The sequence below is a fragment of the Diplotaxodon limnothrissa genome, linkage group LG13 (genome assembly GCF_057381915.1).
Source record: "Diplotaxodon limnothrissa isolate DT_005_m linkage group LG13, D_limnothrissa_male_GT1.1, whole genome shotgun sequence".
Classification (NCBI taxonomy): Eukaryota; Metazoa; Chordata; class Actinopteri; order Cichliformes; family Cichlidae; genus Diplotaxodon; species Diplotaxodon limnothrissa.
The window spans coordinates 26,791,994-26,816,016 of NC_140608.1; the positions used below are offsets into that span (position 1 = coordinate 26,791,994).

The 24,023-nt window shown below is 40.9% G+C and overlaps 1 protein-coding gene across 2 annotated transcripts in view; it reads right to left on the reverse strand.

The window, feature by feature from the left end:
* vrk2 (VRK serine/threonine kinase 2) overlaps positions 1-23,266 on the reverse strand; it is a 28,037-nt gene extending 4,771 nt beyond the window's left edge. For both annotated transcript variants that reach the window (XM_085368943.1, XM_085368942.1), the window contains exons 1-12: positions 23,116-23,266; positions 22,671-22,746; positions 22,423-22,563; positions 20,886-20,941; positions 18,964-19,033; positions 18,325-18,412; positions 15,414-15,522; positions 15,126-15,218; positions 13,374-13,506; positions 3,173-3,293; positions 2,100-2,158; positions 555-727 (exon numbers count right to left, since the gene is read on the reverse strand). In XM_085368943.1, coding sequence (XP_085225069.1) covers positions 555-727; positions 2,100-2,158; positions 3,173-3,293; positions 13,374-13,506; positions 15,126-15,218; positions 15,414-15,522; positions 18,325-18,412; positions 18,964-19,033; positions 20,886-20,941; positions 22,423-22,552 — 1,032 coding nt within the window. In that variant the 5' untranslated portion in view covers positions 22,553-22,563; positions 22,671-22,746; positions 23,116-23,266. The remainder of the gene's footprint in view (positions 1-554; positions 728-2,099; positions 2,159-3,172; positions 3,294-13,373; positions 13,507-15,125; positions 15,219-15,413; positions 15,523-18,324; positions 18,413-18,963; positions 19,034-20,885; positions 20,942-22,422; positions 22,564-22,670; positions 22,747-23,115) is intronic.
* Positions 23,267-24,023: the final 757 nt, after the last annotated feature.

The following is a 24,023-nucleotide window of genomic DNA, read 5'->3' on the forward strand; positions in this document are numbered from 1 at the left end:
TAGCCCTCCCTTTCACTGCTGTCACAATTTAGCACTCAGGGTTAAGAGACTGAGCTGGGGAAATGAGGATCTTTGTGGCCAAACACTTAAGTAGTTGAATGTTGACTGAATGGTAAAATTCTGTCAATTATCACCAGTCTTAGATCTAATTTTTTTGGTGTATTCTCAGCTTCTGTGTCATAGTGGTTATTCTCCGATGCACGAGAAACATTTTAAGGAGGGCCAGTCAATGGTGAGAGTAATCAGACCATCACATCACAAAGATTCCCACTGGGGTTAAAGCCAGCAGTCTGTGGTGGTGAATCATACTTTCATAATCTGCCTGACGAATCCTGGCGTTGTCATCTTGGAATACGCCTGTGCCTGTGAAGTGACCACACCCGCTGAGAAAGTGAGCTGCTATAGACAGATGTCCAACTGAGCCAACATTTCAGTAAGAAGCCAAATACCTACTGGAGGATGAAGGTGGGTTCACAGGATTTCAGTGCATAAAGGAAAAGATGTCAGTGGTGCCAAATTTTTTCCACACCATCTCACAGGTTTTGAGTCCTCACCTTTTCCTTGGCTCGAGGATCTTTGGTGGGCGATTCCCCTGCAGCTCCCTGTGGCTTGGACAAATCAAGTCCTCCCCTGACAGCACTGCCCCACAGGTTTTTAAGATACTGGTAATCGGGCTTCTCTTGGTAGCCCAGTTTGTTCACATAAAGGAGGAATTTGGCCACCTCATCTGAAGACAGGAGCAGAGTGGACATCAAGAATCAGATATGTTAAGTGATACTGATAGTGATTTGATTAAATCTGGTTGGATTTTTACAAAGTTACTATTCCAGAAAGTGTGCATCTTCAGAAAATGAAGCACCCTGTATATTTTTGAGTGTGTGTGTCTATGTGTGTGGTGGTATCTCTCCGCAGAGGAGATCAAGCGAGCACGTGGCTAAGGACCTGCATGTGTGGAAGTGTCATACTCAGTCAGTCCTGATGCATCACACACTGGCCAGGTGACATGTCTGGCACATACTGCAGTAGCACGGTGACACACACACACACACACACACAGGGTTGATGCATACCCCAGCTCTTATCTGTGGCGGGCAGCCGGGCTTTGTCAGCAGAGGAGAATCTAGTCCCAACCATACATCACACACCGAGCCATAGCACAGGTGTGACCTCTCCTTATAAAGAGGAGAGATAAAACACGACTAACTTTGAAAGGCATGTCAATGGGACAGCTGTTTAATTGCTACAAAGTTATTCTGGAGCTTCAGGTGAGAGAAAAGGAGACAGTGTTTTATTCTGGGTGGGACATTTTCATGTAGCCTGGACTGTCACAGCCTCGTCTCTTCTTATAATCCAGTTTAAAGATTGTCTTCACTTCAGGCATTTTTAAGCCAAACTAAGTTTAGCCTCTTCATTGAGCTCAGCAAATAACCACACAGCTACACCAAGTTTATGTGTCACGCGTCATCATTTTCACCCAGCTAGCAAAGGATTTTGCACTCTTTGCATTATTAACGTACTGGAATCTTAATTTACGATGGGAATCTAAGGTCACAACACCAAACTGTAAATATTCGGCCATGCCGCTTAATCTTTGAAGTCAGGAGTATAAAGTCAAGCAGTTAGCCACACAATTTGCCTACACAGTGCGTAAAAGTCACCCACACTGTGCTGACTCAGTTCTTGGATCAGATTCCAAGCAGCATGTGGAAGAATACAGAAACACCTGTAGAGTTGGGCTGTAGCTATATTCCATTAGACCTGAACTTGCCTTCAGTATATCTCTATAAGTAAAAAAATCTTTGAAATAGTCCATTTGTAGAGAAAATATAAGTAATGACATCATTCTAATGACTAGAAAAGTCGTCATCTTAGATATGTTGTTTCTACATTAACACGTACTGATTTAAAAAAATAAAGAAGTGCTGCTCTGTCTAATCTTGTATTCTTATTAACAGAGACTCTCAGTAAACCCAGAGCCCAAAAGAAGATTTTTCTCTTCCCCTCCAAAGGCTTGTAGTTTTACTTTCAAATTCTCTCGTTAACCTGAGAAGTGGAGAACAAGTTCGCTAACCTGAAGATGCCCTTTGGCCTTGGCTTACCTGTGCTGGCTCCGCTCACTGACAGCTGCTGGACTGAATGTGGCAGATTATCCATCAGTCTGAGAGAAGAAGTGAAAACAGAAGAGGTGAGAACAGAAAAGATCTGAGAGATGGACTTGGGCAGAGCAGAAGAACGAGTTGAAATGAAGCCAAAGCACACAACATTAGTTTTTCTCACTCTGACATCAACTACACACACTCAACATAATTATTAGGAGTAGATTATGTATGCAACACTGCTGTGGAGTACATTCCATATATATCTAGCCTCATATCAGACAGAGCTGTTAAGTCATTACACTCTTATTTGCACTTGTAGTCTTTGTTTCTTTTTCATTAAATTTAAAAAGAATTAATGGAAACTTTAAAAGACCATAAAAACCTGGAGAACTATTGCTGAAGACCTCATTAAAAATTACAAGAAAGTCTTGTCTTATAGAAAGCTCACCCAGAGATAAGGAAATTCTGGGTGGCTCAAGACTTTTGCACAGTACTGAAGCAGAGGAGACTTGGCAGCCACCCTAGCATGAATCCAAGCTCCAATCAAAATGAATGAGAGCTCCATAACTCTAAAAGCACACAGTAAAATCTGCCCTCAGGTATAACTTCAACAACAGACAAGAAAACTTATCCTGTTTAATGAAATGCGCTCAAGCAGTGTCCTGTAAGCGAAACAGACTCAAAGCTTTGATATAATTTTACCACTCCTTAAACCAGACAGGTGGACTGGGTGATGTCTGGGTGGACATCATTAAAACAGACTACACCTATGCTATGCTGCACATGCTTCTTTAAGGCAGAAACAGGAAGAAAGGTAGTAACGATTTATAGTTATGTTAATAAGTGAAATTCCAGTATCAGACTGTGTGTGTGTGGTACTATATGTTGTACTGTTAGAGCAACAGATGCTGCAATGCAATTATTATAATTTAATTTCACTACAGAAATCTGCGACATCAGTCAACAGCTTTTCATGGCAATAAAGAGACTAATCCAGAAAAAAAGATGTTTAAAATCTTCCATCCTTCTGTAGAGAGTACCCGGATACACGGTCAGTCTCAGTTACTCCCTACCTGGTCTTTGCCTCCTGGACCTGAGTTGGATTTTTGAGGACGTCGTCCCAAGGCAGAGACCCACATAACCAGTGAAGGAGACAGAAACCCAAAATTTGGAGGTCACCACGTCTAGATGCCGCTGTAGAGGAAGAAAAATGAGATGATGGTGACGGTGCAGTACTGCTAGCATAATTCTATAAAGACAATTTAAAGAAGACAATGAAAAAGTAGAAGCACGTAAGTCCGTAGTTAGAAAATATTGCTGTTTGTCGTTCAATCAAATAGTTGGGTTTTTTTTTCCTGTAGCATAGCCGAGGTTGGACACAAGTACTCTTAAATTTTGAGGTTAAAGCTAACACAGTAGAAATCAATCAAAAAGGCTGAAGCACAGATACTAATTCTTACACTGTGTCATCTCTCAGTGGGTTATTTTGTTTGGCCAAACAGGATGGAAACTTATCAAGACAAGAAAGTGTATATCAACTAGATTCCTCTTTTCAATTACAGTCTCTATGTGAGATTGAATACTGTGTTATACCATCATGATGACTTTTTGGTGGGTGGGTTCAGCTTCTACTTCCAAATGGACTTGTGTGGCTTCCCACACTTACTATGATTAAAAAACCCTTCTGGAGGATTCCTGCTGACTTATTTGGTCATTTTTTCTTTAGGATCTTTAAATGAAAAAAAAAAAAAAAACCTGTGCGTCATCCAGACACTCAAAGTAAAACTTCAATGACTGGTTGTAACACACATCTCAGTTCAAATCACTACCACATGTTACAGAAGTCAACAGTAGTGTACTGCTGACCCCATCTGTGCTCTTCCAGTCTGCTAACAGAAACATTGTTTTTTTTTTTTTTTTTAAATGGTGGAACTGATTTCACTTTAGTCTGAAACTGGTGGGAAAGTGAAAGGCAGATCACAGGCTCTCTATATAAAAGTCTGTATTTAAAAGATGGACACAGCCACCATGACATCACCCAATTGGTTTCGGACTCCACATCTTTAAGCACCAACACTAGTGGTTTGACTGCAACATGTTGGTTTTTTGAAGCCAAAAGTGACACATGGTCAATCAGTGGGACATAACAGACTGATTACTAGAATATATTCATCAAAACTAAAGGACAAGCTTCCAGGAAATATTGTTTGTCTGATAGACTGCTTAACTACAGACACGAGAGCACAATCCAGTGAAGTGACTTAAATTAGCAGAGTTGAAACCCTGCAGGGGGCACAGCCGGCTGTGTCGGCACACCTGATAACTCCAAGGTGAGACATGAAAACGATTTAAAAGCTCGTACCCTCAACAGTTGTTATCAAGGAGGAACCAATCTAAAGAGTACAAAATATGTGTCTCACACCAGACTGTAAAAATGCTTTACACTGCTGGTAAGCTCGGCATTTAAACATTGGAGTCTGTGGGGACTGACTCCGTGTTCAAGCGTGCCTCAGATGGCTGTCAGAGGAACTGGAGTTCTGGCGCTTCCACACTTCATTTTTTAGATGGGGCGATCGTGGCTCAAGAGTTGGGAGTTCACCTTGTAATCGGAAGGTTGCCGGTTCGAGCCCCGGCTCGGACAGTCTCGGTCGTTGTGTCCTTGGGCAAGACACTTCACCCGTTGCCTACTGGTGGTGGTGGTCAGTGTCCGGCAGCCTCGCCTCTGTCAGTGCGCCCCAGGGCGGCTGTGGCTTGCCATCACCAGTGTGTGAATGGGTGGATGACTGGATATGTAAAGCGCTTTGGGGTCCTTTAAAGCGCTATATAAATACAGGCCATTTACCATTTTCCCAAAGGAAAAAGTACTATAGCTTACTGGGGTATATTAGACTTAATAGTTACTATATACAGTAATGGACTTCTGTACATTTTACATCAGATTAAAACTTTGGGTGTAAGATTCGGATAATTATTTATTAAAAGCAACACATTTTAAATGAGAATAAGAAAGAAAAGTATGTTTCTGTGCCCCCTTTTCCCTGTTCATGCCCTATCGGCCCCCCTGGCTGAACTTTGCTAGATCCGCCCCTGCACGGTTACCAGCCGTCAGCTACGTAGAAAAAGATCCTGGTGTAGAAAGTAATATTAAATAAATTCTAACAACAGATTATCCAGCTTAAACGTGCTGCTGTTGTTCAGCCGCTGGTTTCCTCTTTCTGGCGCGAAGTGGGCGATAAACAAGCAAGAGAGACGGACTCGCGGCAGAAAAGCCGATCAGCTGATCATTGATCAGTTTGACGATTGAAGTAGCAGCAGGAGAGGGCGAGGCAGTCGCTCCATATATCTGTTGTTAAGCTTAATGCAGGAATGCTTTACAAACATTCAGAGATGAACTTACACACTTGTTTTACTTCTCTCTGAGAGAACTTCCTCGGAGATGAAATGCCAGATTTCAGGCTACAAATACACACAGCCGCTCTATCACATGAGCACACTGCTCCGACGTGCTACGGTTATGAGCCGAGTTACGCCATGTCGCAAGTTTTTTGATGTGCTTTTTTGATATTTAATGGATCGGATTACATTTTTTATTTCCCTCCGATATCCGATCCAGTAATTTACGTCAGTATCGGACCGATACCGATACGTAATATCGGATCAGTCCATCTCTACTATAGAGTACAATTAGAGTGGATCAGTTGCTGACTTTAAAGAACTATTGTTCTCAATATGTGCCTTAGACCTAAGAGTCCTGTAATCAGCCATCTCAGCACTGTAAATATCCCAACACAAAAAAAGTTTCCACAAACCATAACCAGGGATCTGAACGGCACAAGTTGATGTTAGGGAACTAAATAGATTTTACAAGTGTGGCTTCCCATGTACTAAAGCAGTGGTGTCAAACTCAAATACACAGTGGGCCAAAATTCAAAACTGGAACAAAGTCGCGGGCTAACACTAATATTTATTGAAAAACAAAATCTTCCTCCAGATATAAGAATGAATCTTTTCTTATGGACTCAAACAAGTTTTGCTGAAAAACTTAATATGGAACAAGCAAAGCTTAATACTAAACGATATATATATTAGCTGTATAATACCAGTAGGCCAGCTCTAATAGTAATTTGGTATGGCTTCGCGGGCCAAATGTAATTAGGCTGCGGGCCAAATTTGGCCCGCGGGCCAGAGTTTGACACCTATGTACTAAAGCTTCTTTAAGAACAAGTCCAGACTGTGTTTGTGTCTTATTGTGGTTGTGTGTGTGACTGCATGAGTCTACATTAATGTGTGAGGTCTATCAATATTTAGCGACCAAGTCCATCCAGAGGGGTCGAGCCCAAGGGTTTTAGCAGCTCAATACTGTAACAGCCGCCACACGTCTCGGGAGAAATTACCTATCGACTGACTCCATCAGAGGGGAGAAATCTCCTCCCTGAGTCGCAGCCAGCATTGATCCTCTCCAGCCAATAGTCTGGTCTAAGGAGGAAAGCGTGGTCACTGGCACAGAAGACCACATTATGTGGGATGGGAGGGCAGTAATCTGACAACGTGCAAATTCTTGAAATGTAAGTATTCAAATGTACAAATGCAAGGTTACATCTTCAAGATGAAGATGGGCACAGATCACCTATAAGTACTAAACATTTCAAGGAAACATTGTTGTGTCTGAGTCAGAAACTGCAAGGCTAGCATAGAATACTAAAGTGGACCCAGCAGGAAGTCTAAATAATCAGTGAGGCTGGTCAGAACAGTAGTGGTGGTGAAAGACTGGATGTATAGAAAGGGGGTTGAGAAAAGAGGTGTTAGATAATGCCTCCCACCCAACAGCATGTGCCGTTTCTATGGAGTATTTAAGAAAAGATTATATGGATATACCACACACACACACACACACACATATATATTAGGAGTACAACGATACTCGTATCGATATTGAACCGTTCGATACAGTGCTTTCGGTTCGGTACGCATATGTATCGAACAATACAACATTTTTTATTTATTTTATCAACTTTTCTTCTGACGATGCAGTCTTTGTTGAGCGCTCAGTGGATCTGCGTTCAACTACTCTGCCTAGGCTGCACTATCGAGTGCAGATCCACTGAGCGCAGCGCAAGCTAGCAAGACAGAAGCTAAGCTTGTTGCAACATGGCAACTGCCTCAATGCTACCCGAAATTGAACCTCCCCCACTCTCATTCAGATCTGGCGTTTGGAACTATCTTGGTTTTCATGTGAAGTATGACCCTGATGGACAAAAGTAAAACAGTATGTCGGATGTGTCACGCAATGCTCAATTTGTGGTTAGCTTGTTAACGTGTTGACGCCGTCCAGCCCCAAGCACGGGGCGATCCGCGGTAACTTGTTAACGGAGATTTGCCGTGTTATGGCATTAATGTCATTTTAACGAGATTAGCGCTGACAGCACTACTGGGAACACAACGAGTATCACTGCACATTTACACCGACATCATCCTAGTGCAAAGACAAGTGGAAGCAGACAAAAACAACAAGCACGCATGCTACAAACTTTACCCGAGTCATTTAGACAGCCGTTTGGCCGCGTTAGCACACGAGTCTCCTTATGGGGACCTGATCTGTTTAATATGTTGTTGAATATAGCCCAGAAGAAGCGTATAGTATAGCTTTTATTTTGGAAAGAGCCATTTCTCTGTAATAAACTCTCTTTTCCAAAGATGAGTGATTTCTCAATCAGATAGATTTATTTTTTTATTTTGTTGTTTCAGCAACATTACATTTAAAAACTGTACTTTTGAGTTAAAATATATATTTATAATTTTAATAAATGATAAATTGAAAAGGCATGAACATTTTTTTTGTATCGAAAAAATATCGAACCGTGACACCAAAGTATCGAACCGAATCGTGAATTTTGTGTATCGTTGGACCCCTAATAAAAAAAAAAAAATTATATATATATATATATATATATATATATATATATATATATATATATATATATATATATATATATATATATATATATATATATATATATATATATATATATATATATAGATATATAGATATATAGATAGATATATAGATATATAGATAGATAGGAGGCAGATACCGTCTTTTCCACCTGTTTTGATATTTTTCAAACCTTAATGTTTGAGTGCTTGAGAACAGGTTCAAAGAAAGTGCACTCTGACAGCCTAATCTAGCAGCAGCTGACTCTGGTTTACACAAATGTTCCAGTCTCAATAAATTTGAGATTTATTGAGATACACACCCTGTGTATGGGTAGTCTCAGTCTATAGGCTGTATAATACCTTTTGAAAACCCCGGGAACTACTCTGATAGCTACCCAACTGTCTTTATTGATGTATACTAAGGTGTCAAAACTTGTCATTAAGGGTAAAGGGAACGTTAACAAATTTCATCTTCATGGGGGAAAGGGTTAAAGAGTTCAGAATTTAAAATATTTTTTCACACATGATTTCATTTTTAATTTAGTCTTTGTTAAAATAAGCAAACCTGGGAAAGACGGGATATATTATAAAGTCCTAAATAAAGATGACTTCAATGACTTAAAATGGTAGAACCAGTCCTGAATAACATCTTTAATGGCTACTTTTTAAACAAAACAGATATGCACAAAGCCACAGAGAAAACAGAAGAAAGAGCAATCCAACATTTAAGAAACTGTCGTCATGTGCCACGCTTCATCTCAACAACTCTGATAACAAGAGTTAGATGCGTTTGCCCTTGTGGGTGTAAAGTGTGCATTAAGTCAGTGTTACACTGAGGCTGCCTATTGTTGTAAATAATTACACAGCCCTCCATAGATACCAGGAGCCAGCTGAAAGGGAATAAAGATGAAAAATACATGTGATACTGACACTAGAAATAAGTGTTGCAACTTCCAGAGTGCTATAATAGATTAACAATTAAAAAGACAACAGCTACAGTAAGTGCTGCAGACCTTTGTGTATTCTGTTATCGCAGTTCAAAATAGCATTTTGTGTGTCTGCTCCTCTGTATTCATGTAAGCATTTCCCCTCATACTGTCCTCAACAGCACAAGACAGAACAGAGACAGCTGCATCTGAGTACATACCATCACATATAAACACTTACTCAACGGAAGATTGGACACAACATAAATACGCAAGTATCGTGCATACGTAGCATTCTTGGCATACACATGCATTCTCTACATGCTTTAGACAGGGAGGTGAGGAAGTGATGCTGTTGTTGTCAATTATCTCCTATTGTTATTCAGATTCTCTAAAGCACGCTGCGGTGTCACTCTTAACCCTTCTGCTTCACAGTCTTGTCTTTCAGAGACGGTCTTCTGTCTGCCGACCGCCCACCGAATGGCGGTAATTACACTTTTTAACTCCAAGTTCATAGGCCGGCACTCGTCACCATGGTAACCTGTCAACATCTTTGTGGGGATTGTTGCCATCAGGGCATAGAAGGGTCAAGCTCTTAAACTATATCTCCAAGAGCAGTCACATGTACTCTAACACTTACCGGTCCAGCTAAGCAGGTATTAAATATAACAATATCTAGAATGTTAAGCATGTCGAATTTTTGTGTAGCTCAGGCACCAGTCAAAAAAAAACAAAAAACAAAAAAACAAAACTTTTTTATTGCTGTTGGCTCTAAGAGTCGCTTGATGTTGTCACTTTACGTTTTTACGGAGAAATCAAGTTTAACGAAGCGGAAACACCAAAAAATTAGTCCAACTTGGAAGTGCCCAAAAATGCAGTTCTTGGAGAGGTTGTTTGAGACTGGCGACAAAAATCGAGTCCAGTGTAAAATGTCAAACCACACACCATTAAAAAGCATGTTTACAGCCTGGTACAAGAAGTGGCTTTGGCTTCTATGGGTAGTTTCTTCCTTCAATAAACAGCTATAGACTATGTGCAACTTAGCATATGCTACTTCCGGTGGGGAAACTCCTGTAGGGCGCTTTGTTTCCAGTGTGATATTCGTGTCTTGTTTACGGTCGGGTTTTCCAAAAAAAGTCAACCAAATGGACGAATCAAGCAGCGATTTACATTTCTCAAGTTGTCTTGGGCATTTACCGAATATATCTGTAGATGATGTTCGTCGACTTGTCGATATTTTTCCCTCGTGCCTCAGAGCAAAAGAGAGAAAGGATTGAAATTTCTCAGTATTTGTATATAGAGTTCCCTCATTTATCGCGGATGTTATGTTCTAAAAATAACCAGGGATAGGTGTTTAAACACTCTCAAAGTTCAAAGCTTTGTAAAAAAACAAAAAAAACAAAACAAAACAAAGGCCATTATAGAATGAAACCAAAGATCAAAACCTGTTTTCAGTCCCAAACATTTATTTGAGAAATAAACCTACAGTATATTTGTTTTCCTATAAATAATAATGACAGATTTTAGAACTAATGAATTTAACTTTAAGCTTAATTGCTTAAATTAAGCTTAATGCACCTTATAATCCGGTGCGCGGTATGGTTAAAAAAAATAAATAAATAAAAATTTAAAAAATACGGTAACTGCTACCTTCCTTTAGCATGTCCAGAAGTCCAACTTTTTGTGCGACGGTTAGCATCTTCCTCTGCCTTTTGGGTGCTACCGCAGGTGCCTTTGATGGTGCAAAACATTTCATCGACATTGTTGTGTTTGTTGGGGAGAAAACTTACAAACATACAGTACAGCACTTCAGAGTCACATTGCTAGTGATCGATGTAGCGATTCTGTACTGTACAGGAGAGCACGGCTGGGGCTTCCTCCTGGTGGGACATGCCCGGAAAACCTCGCCCAGAAGGCGCCCAGGAGGCATCCTTGTCAGATGCCCGAACCACCTCAACTGGCTCCTTTCGATGTGGAGGAGCAGCGGCTCTACTCTGAGCCCCTCCCGAATGGCCGAATTTCTCACCCTATCTCTAAGGGAGAGGCCAGCCATTAACGCAGCTTAGTAACCAAGCTTGCTAGCACTTGCTGAAAACTCAAGACATCTTATTTAGATTAACAGGTGAGATGCACGAGTCGAGAAATCAATGAGAGAATTAACCGTCTCTATATCTAGCTTTTCTTTACAGTCTCTGGTCCTGATATGTGACCAGTTAATTATTCTTTGGATTTCTTTTCTAACAATTAAGTACCTGAAAAGTTTGTAAGTACCAAACTAGAATGTGTGTTAAACTGTGTCTTGATTTTAAAAAAAAGCAAAAAAAAAAAAAAAAAAAAAAAGCTTAAAGACAAAATATTATCAAGAAAGTTAATAAGTAATTTGCTTGCCAGATACCAACTAAAAGAAAAGAAAAATGTGGGAAAAAAACAGTATCTTTCTTTCTTCTGCGCCTTCTTTTCCCTCTTCTAAACATTTTACAGTTGACATGCTTTTCATGTGATAGGTTTTGCTGACAGGACACAATCTGAACCTCTTTCAATTATCGATTATGCTGATAGAAACTCTCCCATGGAGATTAGGCAGTCTGAGCCATGCTAACTCACAATATTGAACCGGTGGGTAGTGGAGTTGGTCGGTGTGGAGCTCACAGGGGTTATCTGTGACTTGCTCTAACCAAACATCAAAGCCCTTAATTAATGGGGGGATGAAAACACGATGCAGGTTATGACTTTAGCTAATTAGGGAATTGTTAAACAGAGATGGTGCTGGGGAATTCAGCAGGGGCCGCGGATGGAGAATCGATGGTCAATGAGGAAAGGGAGCAGGTAGGCAATTTGCCAGTTAATGTGTTCCCAATACCAGCAAGGAAGCCAGACGGTGCTCAAGTGGACACTACTTTACATCTATTGATAAAGACGGAAAGAATAGACATTATAGTAGCCTTAGTAAAGATAACGTAAAGCACTTTGTGAATTTTGAACACCTTTCATTCTAAGTTGTAAAATCTGACATACTTAATCAAGTTAATGTCTCTGTTCTGGTAGTTTGCATTAGAAGACCATATCTGAAAGTTAAAATGAGGTAGGGGGCATTTTTCAGTCTTTGTTCATTTTACTGTCAGTATCATGGAAACTTTCCTCATTATTTTAATGAAAAATACATCTAATAACAACAACAACAACAACAACAACAACACAAATAATGCGACTACTACTACTAATAATAATAATAATACACTGTGGCCAGTAAAAACAAAATACATTTGTAATCAGTTTTTTTGATCAGTTTCAGGAGCACTAAAATATGATATCAATGATGTAATCTAGAGAAACGCTGATATGTAGCATTCACCTACATATTAGCAGACGAACGCTACATCTGCTAATATGTCAGAACTCTTTTTAACTAACTAAGAGTATTTTTTACTAACACATTAAGTAGCTCAATCTAATTTTCAATAATGCAACTTTGTTCATGTTTAACTGTGTTTCCATCACAGAAATGAGGGTGGTATGATTCAGGTATGATCGTTTTAGCCTCTATAAGAAGTCCCTGATCAGAATGTTGTTCGTTGGTCAAGCAAGCAATGCGTTTTAAGCATTATTATTCCACAGGCATTTTCAGAGAGACCGCAACATTTCTTTGTTTGTAGTTTGTGTGCAGCAATAGCCAGTATGAGGCCGCCAGCAGACAGACAAGTCCAGGATTTGTTGCCCATGTTTGCAGAGAATCAGATACAATAGGAATTTGGAGCATCAGACTTTTGATGCATCAGTGGACTAATTTGCTTAATCTTCTCAGGGCTTTGGCCCTGCTGTGGAAACAATTCACAGGACATTACACGGCAATTGGCAAAGTGAGGAAGATTGTTTCGAATAATCATAAGCTTCAGAAACTTTGCTGTAGGTGTGCAAGTGCGGACCACTTTAATTAATACTGACACAATTGCCCCTGTAATAAGCAGGGGTGTCTTCTTATAGCAATTTAAGTACCTGGTGGTATCTTATTTATCCAATTTCCATTTAAGTAGGCCAGTAATAATTATAATCTGGACTTAAGTTGAAGATCATCAAGCAAAGATGTGTGGAAAATGGTTGAGAATTAAATTTGTACAGGACTGCTGACTGTTAAGTGAACTGAACACTTAACGAGACAGAATGAGCCCCTTTGAATGTTGTACTCCATAAAAGTTACTGACCAAAACAAAGATGTATGGAGGCAAATGGACTGTGCAAATGTATGGTGAAGCTTTATTTAGCTTACCTACAAACAAGTTGTGTGGGTCATATATTCCATTGTGTGTAATTTACCAGGCACGTAAACCAACCATTAATATCCTGACATAAAATTTGAACATTTAGACAGGTTTTTATTTTCTGTTATGTTTAACTATTTAAAAAGTCAAGTGCTTACAGAGTCCTTTGTGGGCATCGATGCTGGTGTATTCGATGGTTCCATTATGGCCCTTCTTGGGGTTTTCCTTGTATTCTTTGTGGACTCCATCAGGGCAGTATCTGTAGGACAGCCCATAGTCTGCAAGGTAGACCTATAGTTCCCAACAGGACAGAAAAAAAAATAGTCTTCCCATCTTAAAGATACATGTGAGTTTGTGCGACGTCAACAGTTGCAGGAAAAAATTGTGAAACCTTTGAAATGTTTTTCATTTCTGCATAAGCATTGCAATTGTCTCAAAATTAAGCAAAGCAGGAAAAGAAAAGCTGATTAAACTAAGTGAAAATAGTGGAGTTGATATACAGGGGGAAAACATCCATTACCATATATCTGCTTTCAACAGATAAGGTACAGTTTTTCCATTCTCCAAACATGACACTCTCTTTCAAACAGCTTTCTGGCTTTTCATCAATATCTTTAGCAAATTGCAGACAGCAGCAGTGACTTGAGAACAGTACTTTCACCTTCCAGTCATGACATGGATTATTTTATATTCTCCCAATGATAGACTTGGGTATCCTATAGATCCCTCTTCTTTAAAAAAAAAAAAAGAAAGGGCACCTCCTGAAAACTGTCAGACATTCACTAAAAACAGACTTTTCCCTTCTCACAGATATTTAATATTGGGTCATTGTGCTATCCTGGGATCTGCTGGAGCCAGTCGTCTAGCTTGGGGGTCACCACACTGAACACTCCGATTACCATTGTCACCACTGTTGCTTTCACCCTCCACATCTTCTCGAGCTCTTCTCTGAGCCCTTGGTACTTCTCCAGTTTCTCGAGTTCCTTCTTCCTGATGTTGCTGTCATTCTGTATCGCTACGTCTATTGTTATGGCCGTCAACCTCCGCTTGTCTACCACCACTATATCCGGTTGGTTAGCCATCACCATTTTGTCTGTCTGTATCTGGAAGTCCCACAGGATCTTAGCTTGGGTGATCTTCTTGACCACCCTTGGGGGTGTCTCCCATTTTGACCTTGGGACTTCCAGGCCATACTTGGCACAGATGTTTCTGTATACTATGCCGGCCACTTGGTTATGGTGTTCCCCGTTTGTTAGCATCTTGCCCCCTGCTGTTATGTGCTGGATTGTCTCAGGGGCATCTTTACACAGCCTGCATCCGGCTTCTTGCCTGGTGTGACCCCAGCCTCTATGGATCTTGCGCTCAGACCTTCTTCCTGTGCTGCCATGATTAGTGCCTCTGTGCCGTCTTTCAGTTCAGCTTTGTCCAGCCACTGGTGGATTTCTGGATATCAGCCACCTCCTCTATCTGCCGGTGGTACATACCGTACAGCGCCCTGTCCTTCCATGATTGTTCCTCTTCTGCTCCTCTTTCTTGAGGTTCTGCTACCTGAGGTATTCACTGAGCATGCAGCCAGTTGTGGCCATCTTCCTTATGTACTCGTGGATGTTCGTTGTCTCACTGTGGTACTGACACACACTAGCCCTTGGCCTCCTTCCTCCCGCTTTCCTAGCGGCCTCTTCGTGGTTCCCATTTGCCTGTGGGATTCCCAGGTACTTGTATCTGTCGTCAATGTCTGCAATGTTGCCTTCTGCTAGATGAAATTGTTTAACTGAATCCTCTGCATCTTTTTTATAACTTTAATGAAACAGATGTTGTTTTGGGTTATATTTAAGATCAATGCAGTTTAAAGAAAAACAGCGGGTTTTATTCTCTCCTGTAACTGTACCAGGGATCTGCAGTGGACTGACCTGTTCAGGGTCCCTGTAACCCAGCATGAGGTTGGCAGCTTTAATGTCAGCATGGACGTACTCATTCTCATGTATGTACTCCAGTATATCCACCTGGCACAAGAATCAAAAGCATACAAAACAAGAATTTTATAGGCAGATAGTAATGCAGTAAAACGAACGTTTTGGTAAAACGGGGTCATAATTTGACAAACTGGCCTTTAACTGTGTCATTGATAGGCGATCAGGCTGCCTCAGCTTATTTATACTGGTATTATTGAACAGGTCAAAATGTGATAATTATCTCACCAGTCTCTGTCCAAGCTGGAGAACAGTGGTCTTCTTCAGTTGGCCTCCACTGGACTCACAAGCTTTCTGAAGGTCACTTCCCAGTCGATCCATGACCATGAAACGATACCTGAGTGAGAGAAGAAAAGCTCAAACTCTTGTCCTAATTCTGACATAACACAACACCAGATTTACTAACGACCCACACCGAAACTGTACTTTGTATAAAAGACTATGACAGGATGTTTTATTTAAAACAGTGGAACAAAATGCCAAATAACTGACGCTTTTCATAAGATTCACAAACAAGAGTCATAATATAGCAAACAAAGATGAAAAATCAAATAAAAATTAAAAAAAAAATCAGAGAAAACAACAGAAAAAATCTAATACTGACAGTGATGTGAAAAACACCCCAACACGTTTTGACTAAAAGCAGATATTCTATTGGAAATAATTACTACAGTTGCCTTAATTCTAAGGCTAGATGGTTAAAATCTGATATTAAAGCAGATGACAGAGCTTTTAAGAAAGCACACGCAACCTCCCCTTCTTAAAATCAGTTTATCGGCTTGATTTTGTTTGTTTTTTTTAAACTTTGGTTGTTATACATGTGGATTTCACACTGGTGCATACATCCATCCATCCATCCATCCATCCATCTTCATCCGCTTTGTCCGGGGCCGGGTCGCGGGGGCAGCAGCCTAAGCAAAGAGGCCCAGACCTCCCTCTCCCCAGCCACCTCCTCCAGCTTATCCGGGGGAATACCAAGGCGTTCCCAGGCCAGCCGAGAGATATAATCTCTCCAGCGTGTCCTGGGTCTGCCCCGGGGCCTCCTCCCGGTGGGACATGCCTGGAACACCTCACCCAGGAGGCGCCCAGGGGGCATCCTTGTCAGATGCCCGAACCACCTCAGCTGGCTCCTTTCGATGTGGAGCAGCAGCTGCTCTACTCTGAGCCCCTCCCGGATGGCCGAACTTCTCACGATATCTCTAAGGGAGAGGCCAGCCACCCTTCGGAGGAAGCTCATTTCTGCCGCTTGTATCCGCGATCTCGTTCTTTCGGTCACTACCCACAGCTCGTGGCCATAGGTGAGGGTAGGGATGTAGATCGACCGGTAAATTGAGAGCTTCGCTTTTACACTCAGCTCCCTCTTCACCACGACGGACCGGTGCAGCGTCCGCATTACTGCAGCTGCAGCCCCAATCCGTCTGTCGATCTCCGGCTCCCTTCTCCCATCACTCGCGAACAAGACACCGAGATACTTGAACTCCTCCACTTGGGGCAGGAACTCATCCCCGACCCGGAGTGGGCACTCCACCCTTTTCCGGCTGAGAACCATGGCCTCAGATTTGGAGGTGCTGATCCTCATTCCCGCTGCTTCACACTCGGCTGCGAACCGTTCCAGTGCGAGCTGGAGGCCCTCACCCGATGAAGCCAACAGAACCACATCATCTGCAAAAATCAGAGATGAGATTCTGAGGCCACCAAAGCGAAAGCCCTCCGCCACTTGGCTGCGCCTAGAAATCCTGTCCATAAAAATTATGAACAGAACCGGAGACAAAGGGCAGCCCTGGCGGAGCCCATCACCCACCGGGAACGAGTCCGACTTATTGCCGGCAATGCGAACCAAGCTCTTGCAACGGTTGTATAGGGATCGAATGGCCCGTAGCAATGGGCCAGACACCCCATATTCCCGCAACACCTCCCACAGGACACCCCGAGGGACACGGTCGAATGCCTTCTCCAAGTCCACAAAACACATGTAGACTGGTTGGGCAAACTCCCATGCACCCTCAAGTATCCTGGAGAGGATAAAGAGCTGGTCCAGTGTTCCGCGACCAGGACGAAAACCGCATTGTTCCTCCTGTATCAGAGGTTCGACTAACAGACGAACTCTCCTTTCCAGCACCCTGGCATAGACTTTCCCAGGGAGGCTGAGGAGTGTGATCCCCCTGTAGTTGGAACACACCCTCCGGTCCCCTTTCTTAAAGATGGGGACCACCACCCCTGGTGCATACAATTTACTTGATATATGACAGCACAAATAAATACTGATGTCCACTTTACTCATGTACAGAACACGAACAAAAGCCAGCTTGGCCTGGTTTCAAAAACCCCAGAGCTCCTTTTCCTTTACGTTCCAAATATTTTACCATTTTTAAGTTCTGCCCAAAGAGTCTACTTTAGAGCAAACTTCATGGAGCTAAATGATGAAAAAAAATGACAGAACACAAACATGCTCCGTTTGTGTTTTGATGCATCTTCTGGTTAGATTAAGGCTATAATACAGCCATATGCAGTGAAAATAAATTTTTTTCAGTTATGCTTTATATTAAGGTTCTTGTAATAAGCATTAAGTCAAGAGGCAATTAATCTTTTTTATAAGTTATTAATATGTGTTAATAATCTATATCAATGTCAATATACGTCTCTAATTAGCTTCATGTAGACAGTGCACACATCATGAATAGATGCATGGAAAGGCAGAGAGAAAAAAATAGCTTCAAAACTGACACGAAGACCTGATCTGGTTTTCATAACTGAATGTAAAATATCATATTTACAGTTGTTATGTTACATTCGGTTATGAAACCAGACCCCCCCCCCCCACACACACACACACACACACACACACACATACACACACTTTTATTTATTTTTTTTAAGGAAAACATAAAATAATACCAAATGTGTCAATTTCTACAAAATACTACACTCATTCCAGTTAGGACAGCTGCATTATTAAATTTAATAACATTAGAAACACGCTGCTCTTTCTTCCTGCTTTTTTTTTTACATTTATGAATCTAAACACAGCATTGTTCAAGTTATTTTCTCTTTGCTTAAAATTTGGTGGCTGCAAAAAAAACAAAACAATCATAGCAACCTATGAGTTAATCAAACCTATTAGTGTTGACTGTGTCAATACCTGAGGTTATTATACTCTGCAATTCCTGACCCCCAGTACGTCGGGATGCCCAGGAAGTCCAGCTTCTTGCTTCTCTTCCATTTTTGCACTGGAACAAGTTTAGGAAAAATCACAGGTATGCATCTACACATCTACACAGGTGCTAACATGGAGCTATTGTGTCTGAACAAAAAAAAACAAAACAAAAACTGAGCTCTAGGAAAAGTAGGCAAATGTTTTGCCAAAAAAGAAAAAAGATTTGTCCTTGTAAGTGTAAGAACGTGTGCATACAAATATCAATCTTATTGGGACTACAAATACACACACACAGAGGCCCCAGACAAAGCAGTGGGCCTGGCTCAGGGCTTGATGGCGGCTGGCCTGACTGGCTCTCAACCAGGCTGGCAGGTGGTCAGGGGCTCAGTGGAGGCCCGGGCATCATTACGTGTGAGTAGCTTCCTCTCCAAACGAAGGCGTTGGAGAGCTCAGACAAGCACGGAGAGTGGGGCCCAACTGCCACTGAGGTGCATGTTTGCTTTGGCTTATTATTAATTACTGAGCAGCACTCAGCAAAGCCTCTGAGTCTGCAGCCACTTCATCAGTCAAACGCTCTTGTGCTCCAGCAAGCTGCCGGGACACTGGACGGGTGGTGCTACTCACTGCTCTCGGGTTTGGCTGCCCTCTGGTAGAACTTGAGCTCCGAGAACAGGGAGCCATTCTCCTGGTACTCCTGCATGTATGAGCACACAGTATTAGCACAGTGCAGCTTTAACCAGTGACCATGCAAAAGTTAATTGTCTGTGTCTAATTCCAAAAGGTAAAATTGTGAAAAAAATTTGTGTCTCGGCCAGTGAGCATCATGTCACTTACATGCCTGTTTCAATGCTTTGTTTCCTGGTTGTTTATGTTATTATTCCTTATGTATCGGGAGAAATCATAAAAATACCTGGATGACACATGAATGTTGTCTAACTTTAGTCTCGTGAACCCATGTGAACAGCCCCGTGCAACTCTAAATGCTTTTTCTTTTTTTTAGCTCAAGTCCATGCCCAAACTTATGTTAACTGCAATTGTCACTGCGAAGATCTTTTAGAACTACTTCACACAGTTACACATACAATAACACTGCTAGCTGACAAATAGAATTAGAATAATAGCATTAGCTTAATTTAGCATCACAGCATAATAATTAATTGACTACTGATTGATTACTTGACTTATTGAGCTTGCTTAAGAGAGGGATTAGTTATTGTTATATCTCAAATTAAACAGCTGACAGTAAAACATCAAACAATATTTTCTTCTTCCCATTTATTTCACTGGAACATCAGGAAGCAGCAAGAAAATTTAGCATGTATAGGACTGGTTCAGAACCCAGAGTCAGACCCTGACGAAACGGCAGAAGTAGAGCCATGTAACATGAGGTGTACGGACAGAACCTTCTCATCCAGGTGAAAGGGGATGAGATGAAAATAAAGAAACCGTAAAAACTAGTATTTGTGATTGACTGTTTCCTAACTGGAAGCACACACCTCCTAAACTGTTGGTGTCGTTGAGAGTTTGCAATGCAACCAGCAGAGATTTCAGGAAGTTACTGCTCCCAGCCAAGACACAGTCCAGGACATAAGCCCTTTTAAAACCAAAATGTGTCAATATTTAAGCTCTGACTTTGGTTGGGATTTAATTGAATTTACTGTGCATTTTTTCTGTACGGCACATAGACAAACAGGCATTAATTAGACATCTCTGATTCCTGTTTCAGGTTTCAGAGCATCTTGGGGACACTAGTAAGTAAAGTAAGTAAAATTTTATTTATATAGCACCTTTCAAGATAAAAATCACAAAGTGCTTCACAGAAGCTAAAACCTAAAAATAAAAATCAACCAAAAGCAAGTTTAAAAAGATGAGTTTTTAGCTGCTTTTTTTTTTTTTTTTTTTTTTTTTAAAGCGGAGTCCACAGATCTCAGGCTCAAAGGGAGAGAGTTCCACAATCTGGGGGCCACAGTTACAAAAGCTTTGTCGCCTTTTGTTTTCAGCCTCGTGTTTTAGGCTGAAGACACTAATTCAAGTCCAAAGCATTTCTGCTTGCAAGTAAACAAAGAATGTGGCTTATGGCCTGTGCATTATTTTAGCATCTTTATTGAAGGGATAAACAGATAAAGATGCTGTCACCAAAGTTTTGTTCCCTTCACTATAGTCCAATAACTGGCACAAAAAGACACACGTGTGACAACTTCCAAGCAAGAAGAACATGTGGATTCCATCAAAGGCCATTCTGTTAACACTAAACATTACTTCTTGTGCAAAGTTGGAGGAATCATCACACCGACTTTGGTTGCACTTTGCTCTCATGTTTATTTTTGGTCCATGTGAGAAAGTCAGGTGATATTTGGTGAAATAGAAAATGAAAAAAAGAGGAAACGTCATTTTGCTGTATAACAGTCTAGTCATTTAATATCAATAACCACAGTTACACCTGCTTTCTACTGCCAGCAGCATAGTGCAGCCACATTCAAGTATCACAGCATTAACGTGTCCCTGAAGGTGGACAGGTCAGCTGTGCGTGCAACATATGTACTCACCACTTTGATGACAAAGTCAGTGTCTGTTCCAACAGGTCTGTCAATGTCCTTGGAGGCTGAAACATAACAGAAGACAGAATGAAGACGAGACAACATAATTCATGGATGAGAGCAGGCCTCTTGGATCTTAAAAATATATCCAAGGCCAGAAGGAAATGTATACGAGTGTTTTCATCACTGGATTTGTGCATGTAAGCAGTTATCTGTTTGGAAATAAAAAGATCTATACATATTAGAGGGACTGAAAAGTCAGTTTATAACAAGCATCAACATTTATGTTCCAGCGGTGCCTGTGCACCTAAAAGCTTGCCACTGAATTTTTTTACAATCCTGGCAGTTTCATGGAATATTAGGATATTACTTTAAATAAGATTTTGCATAAAATTGTATTTATTTAATATTTTTGCATAGATAAGCAATTATATTGGTTTACAATGAGGCATTCTGTCAGAAGTAAAACAAATAAAAACATTTTAATTTCATCAAGAAATACAACATAAAGAAAAGAAAATTACACAATAAAAATCTGAAACATTAATAAATGTTGCGGTTTGTCAGCATATGACTTCATCCTCAATCTGTGTTTCCTGTCCTTGAAGGTAGCACAGTCTACTGCCACTGGGAGGACCAGATTATCCTCCAGTCACGCAAGAGAATATGGTGGTTGCCTGTATGGAATGAGCATGTGATCTTGTTGCCTTTGAAAAGGTTGTTTTGAAGATGGCGACCAGGTTTATGACCACTCACATTCAGTTGCCATCTTGTTGGTGCATTTTAAGACCGAGATACAACAGCAATAAGAATCACCCTGTTATAAGTTTGTTACTGAATATGGTCAAGTTGACAATTACATGCAATCTGTCTGTGACAATACAGCAATTAGCTGTGAAAAATCAACAACAATCACAAATCTGTTCGTCCTCAGTCAGTCTTTGCGGAAATTCAGACTCATTTTGGGCTCAAGTGCAATACACTGGCAGACTGTAGAGAGCAAGGGACAGGCCATCTACCTGCAGAGCGCATCTGCTGTCAGATTGAGGTAGTGTCCAAAGTATGTGATACAGCTGGTCTGTGGACAACTCTTGCGTGGAAAAAAGCAGTTATAACATACAAAGGCTTGAAGTGAAACCATTGTTAAAAAAAAAACGAAAAAAAAGGATCCACTACAGCAACTTGCTTTCTGTGCCTTTCATACTGTATTGTTTAAACTTTAATGATTTTTCAAGCTTTTTCTAGAAATGGAATGAGAGAAGCATGTCACCCACAGCTATGTGTTGCTGGGCTTCTGGGGGACTGCACCTCCATGGTTGAAAACCCCCTCCATAGGTGAATACCCATGAAGTGAATGATAAAGCATAAAACAGGGGTAGGCAACTCCAGGCCTCGAGTGCCGGTGTCCTGCAGGTTTTAGATGTGTCCTTGATCCAACACAGCTGATTCAAATGGCAAAATTACCTGGAGTTGCCTACCCCTGGCATAAAACAAGCTTTCGTGTGTGCGCATGTGTAGGTTTGTCATCTGACACGTTGCTCCTTACCAAGATAGATCAGTCCAAAGCCACCTTGCCCGATGATTTTCCCCAGCCTCCATTTCTTCTTATCAGTGTCTATTAGTATGAAGCCTCCTGGAAGAGGTTTGGGTAGCACCGGTTTTCGTGGAGGTGCCATAAAAACTGAGACTGTTTAAAAAAAAAAAAATTATATATATGAAAACATGTAACGCCCTGAAACCACAGAACGCTGTATGCCTATGAGGAAAAGGAATCAGGGCTGTTTATGGACTTACTCAAGAGCTCTGGAAAACCTCCAAGGGAGTTAATGACGCACTCACACGAGGCTGAAGCAGTTACTGAAAAACAAAACTAAAACAGCGAGTGTAACTGACCATTATTAAAGTATAGTTCTATATTTCACAAGTACTTAGCACAATATACACATAAAACGTTAACGACTCACTGACTGTGTTTATCACATGGAGTTTTTGGTCAGCTTGAATGTTTGCTATGACCAACGGCTATCTAACAGTAGTAGAAACAGTTAGCTAATAACACAAGAACCCTAATAAAAAATGGAATGACAGCTGAATACAGCACAACGCAAGACCGATAAAAACACTACAGTGTTGGCTAAAAGTTACTGGCAGAACTGCTCTGCAAAGACATTTACTGTTAGAAAACTTAATTAGCAACCTGCTAAACTCAGCTAATGAGAAGTTCTTCAGTATGACTCACGGGCTGAAATGTTCAGTAACCGCCGAGATGAAGAAAAGCCGCACGTCGTCCCTTGGGATTCTTAACTAAGAACACACCGATAAGTAATTTGAACTACGCTTTCCTCGCTGGGTTCCAGCACAAACTGCTGCCCTGTAAATTGGAAACAGAAACAAACCCCTTTTCACTTCCTGAACATTATCCCTCCCGCTACGCCACACAGCCAATTGCATGCTCCAAAAAAATCTCAACAACCAATAGGGACGCGAAGGAGGCGCGTAGAAATAACGTAGAAATAATAATAATAATAATAATAATAATAATAATAATAATAATAATAATAATAATAATAATAACCGCAGCCTCTTTGTTTCATTTAAGTGGGATGATTCATAATACATACATATAAACATTGCTACGAGTACAATGTATGTATTCCCTGCTCCGTTTATATGCAGTGTAGGCTGCCCACTGCTTCACTGAGTGAATGGGTCAAATGCAGAGAAAAACAAGTAATTTCCCCATGGGGATCAATAAAGTATCCATTATTATTATTATTATTAATTAAAGGTTTAATCAAGCTGTTTCAAACTAATTCACTCAGCTTTGCCTATCTTGCTTCTCTTACTTTATATCGAAACCATTCACCCTTAGCTGTCCCCCTGACTTCATCCATTATGGTCATCTTAACATCTCCAGCTTGGCCTCCTTCTCTTTTTGTCAGTGCCACCACCTCCAAACCATATATCACAGCAGGTCTCACTATAATTTTGTAAATGTTCCCTTTCATTTTGGCTGCCGTCCTTCTGTCACAAATCACTCCTGACAATCGCCAGGTACTCATAACTGAACTCATCTACCTTCACTAACTTTACTCCTTGCATTTTCATCTATCTAGCTGTCTCTTTCTTTCTTTCATTCACACTCAT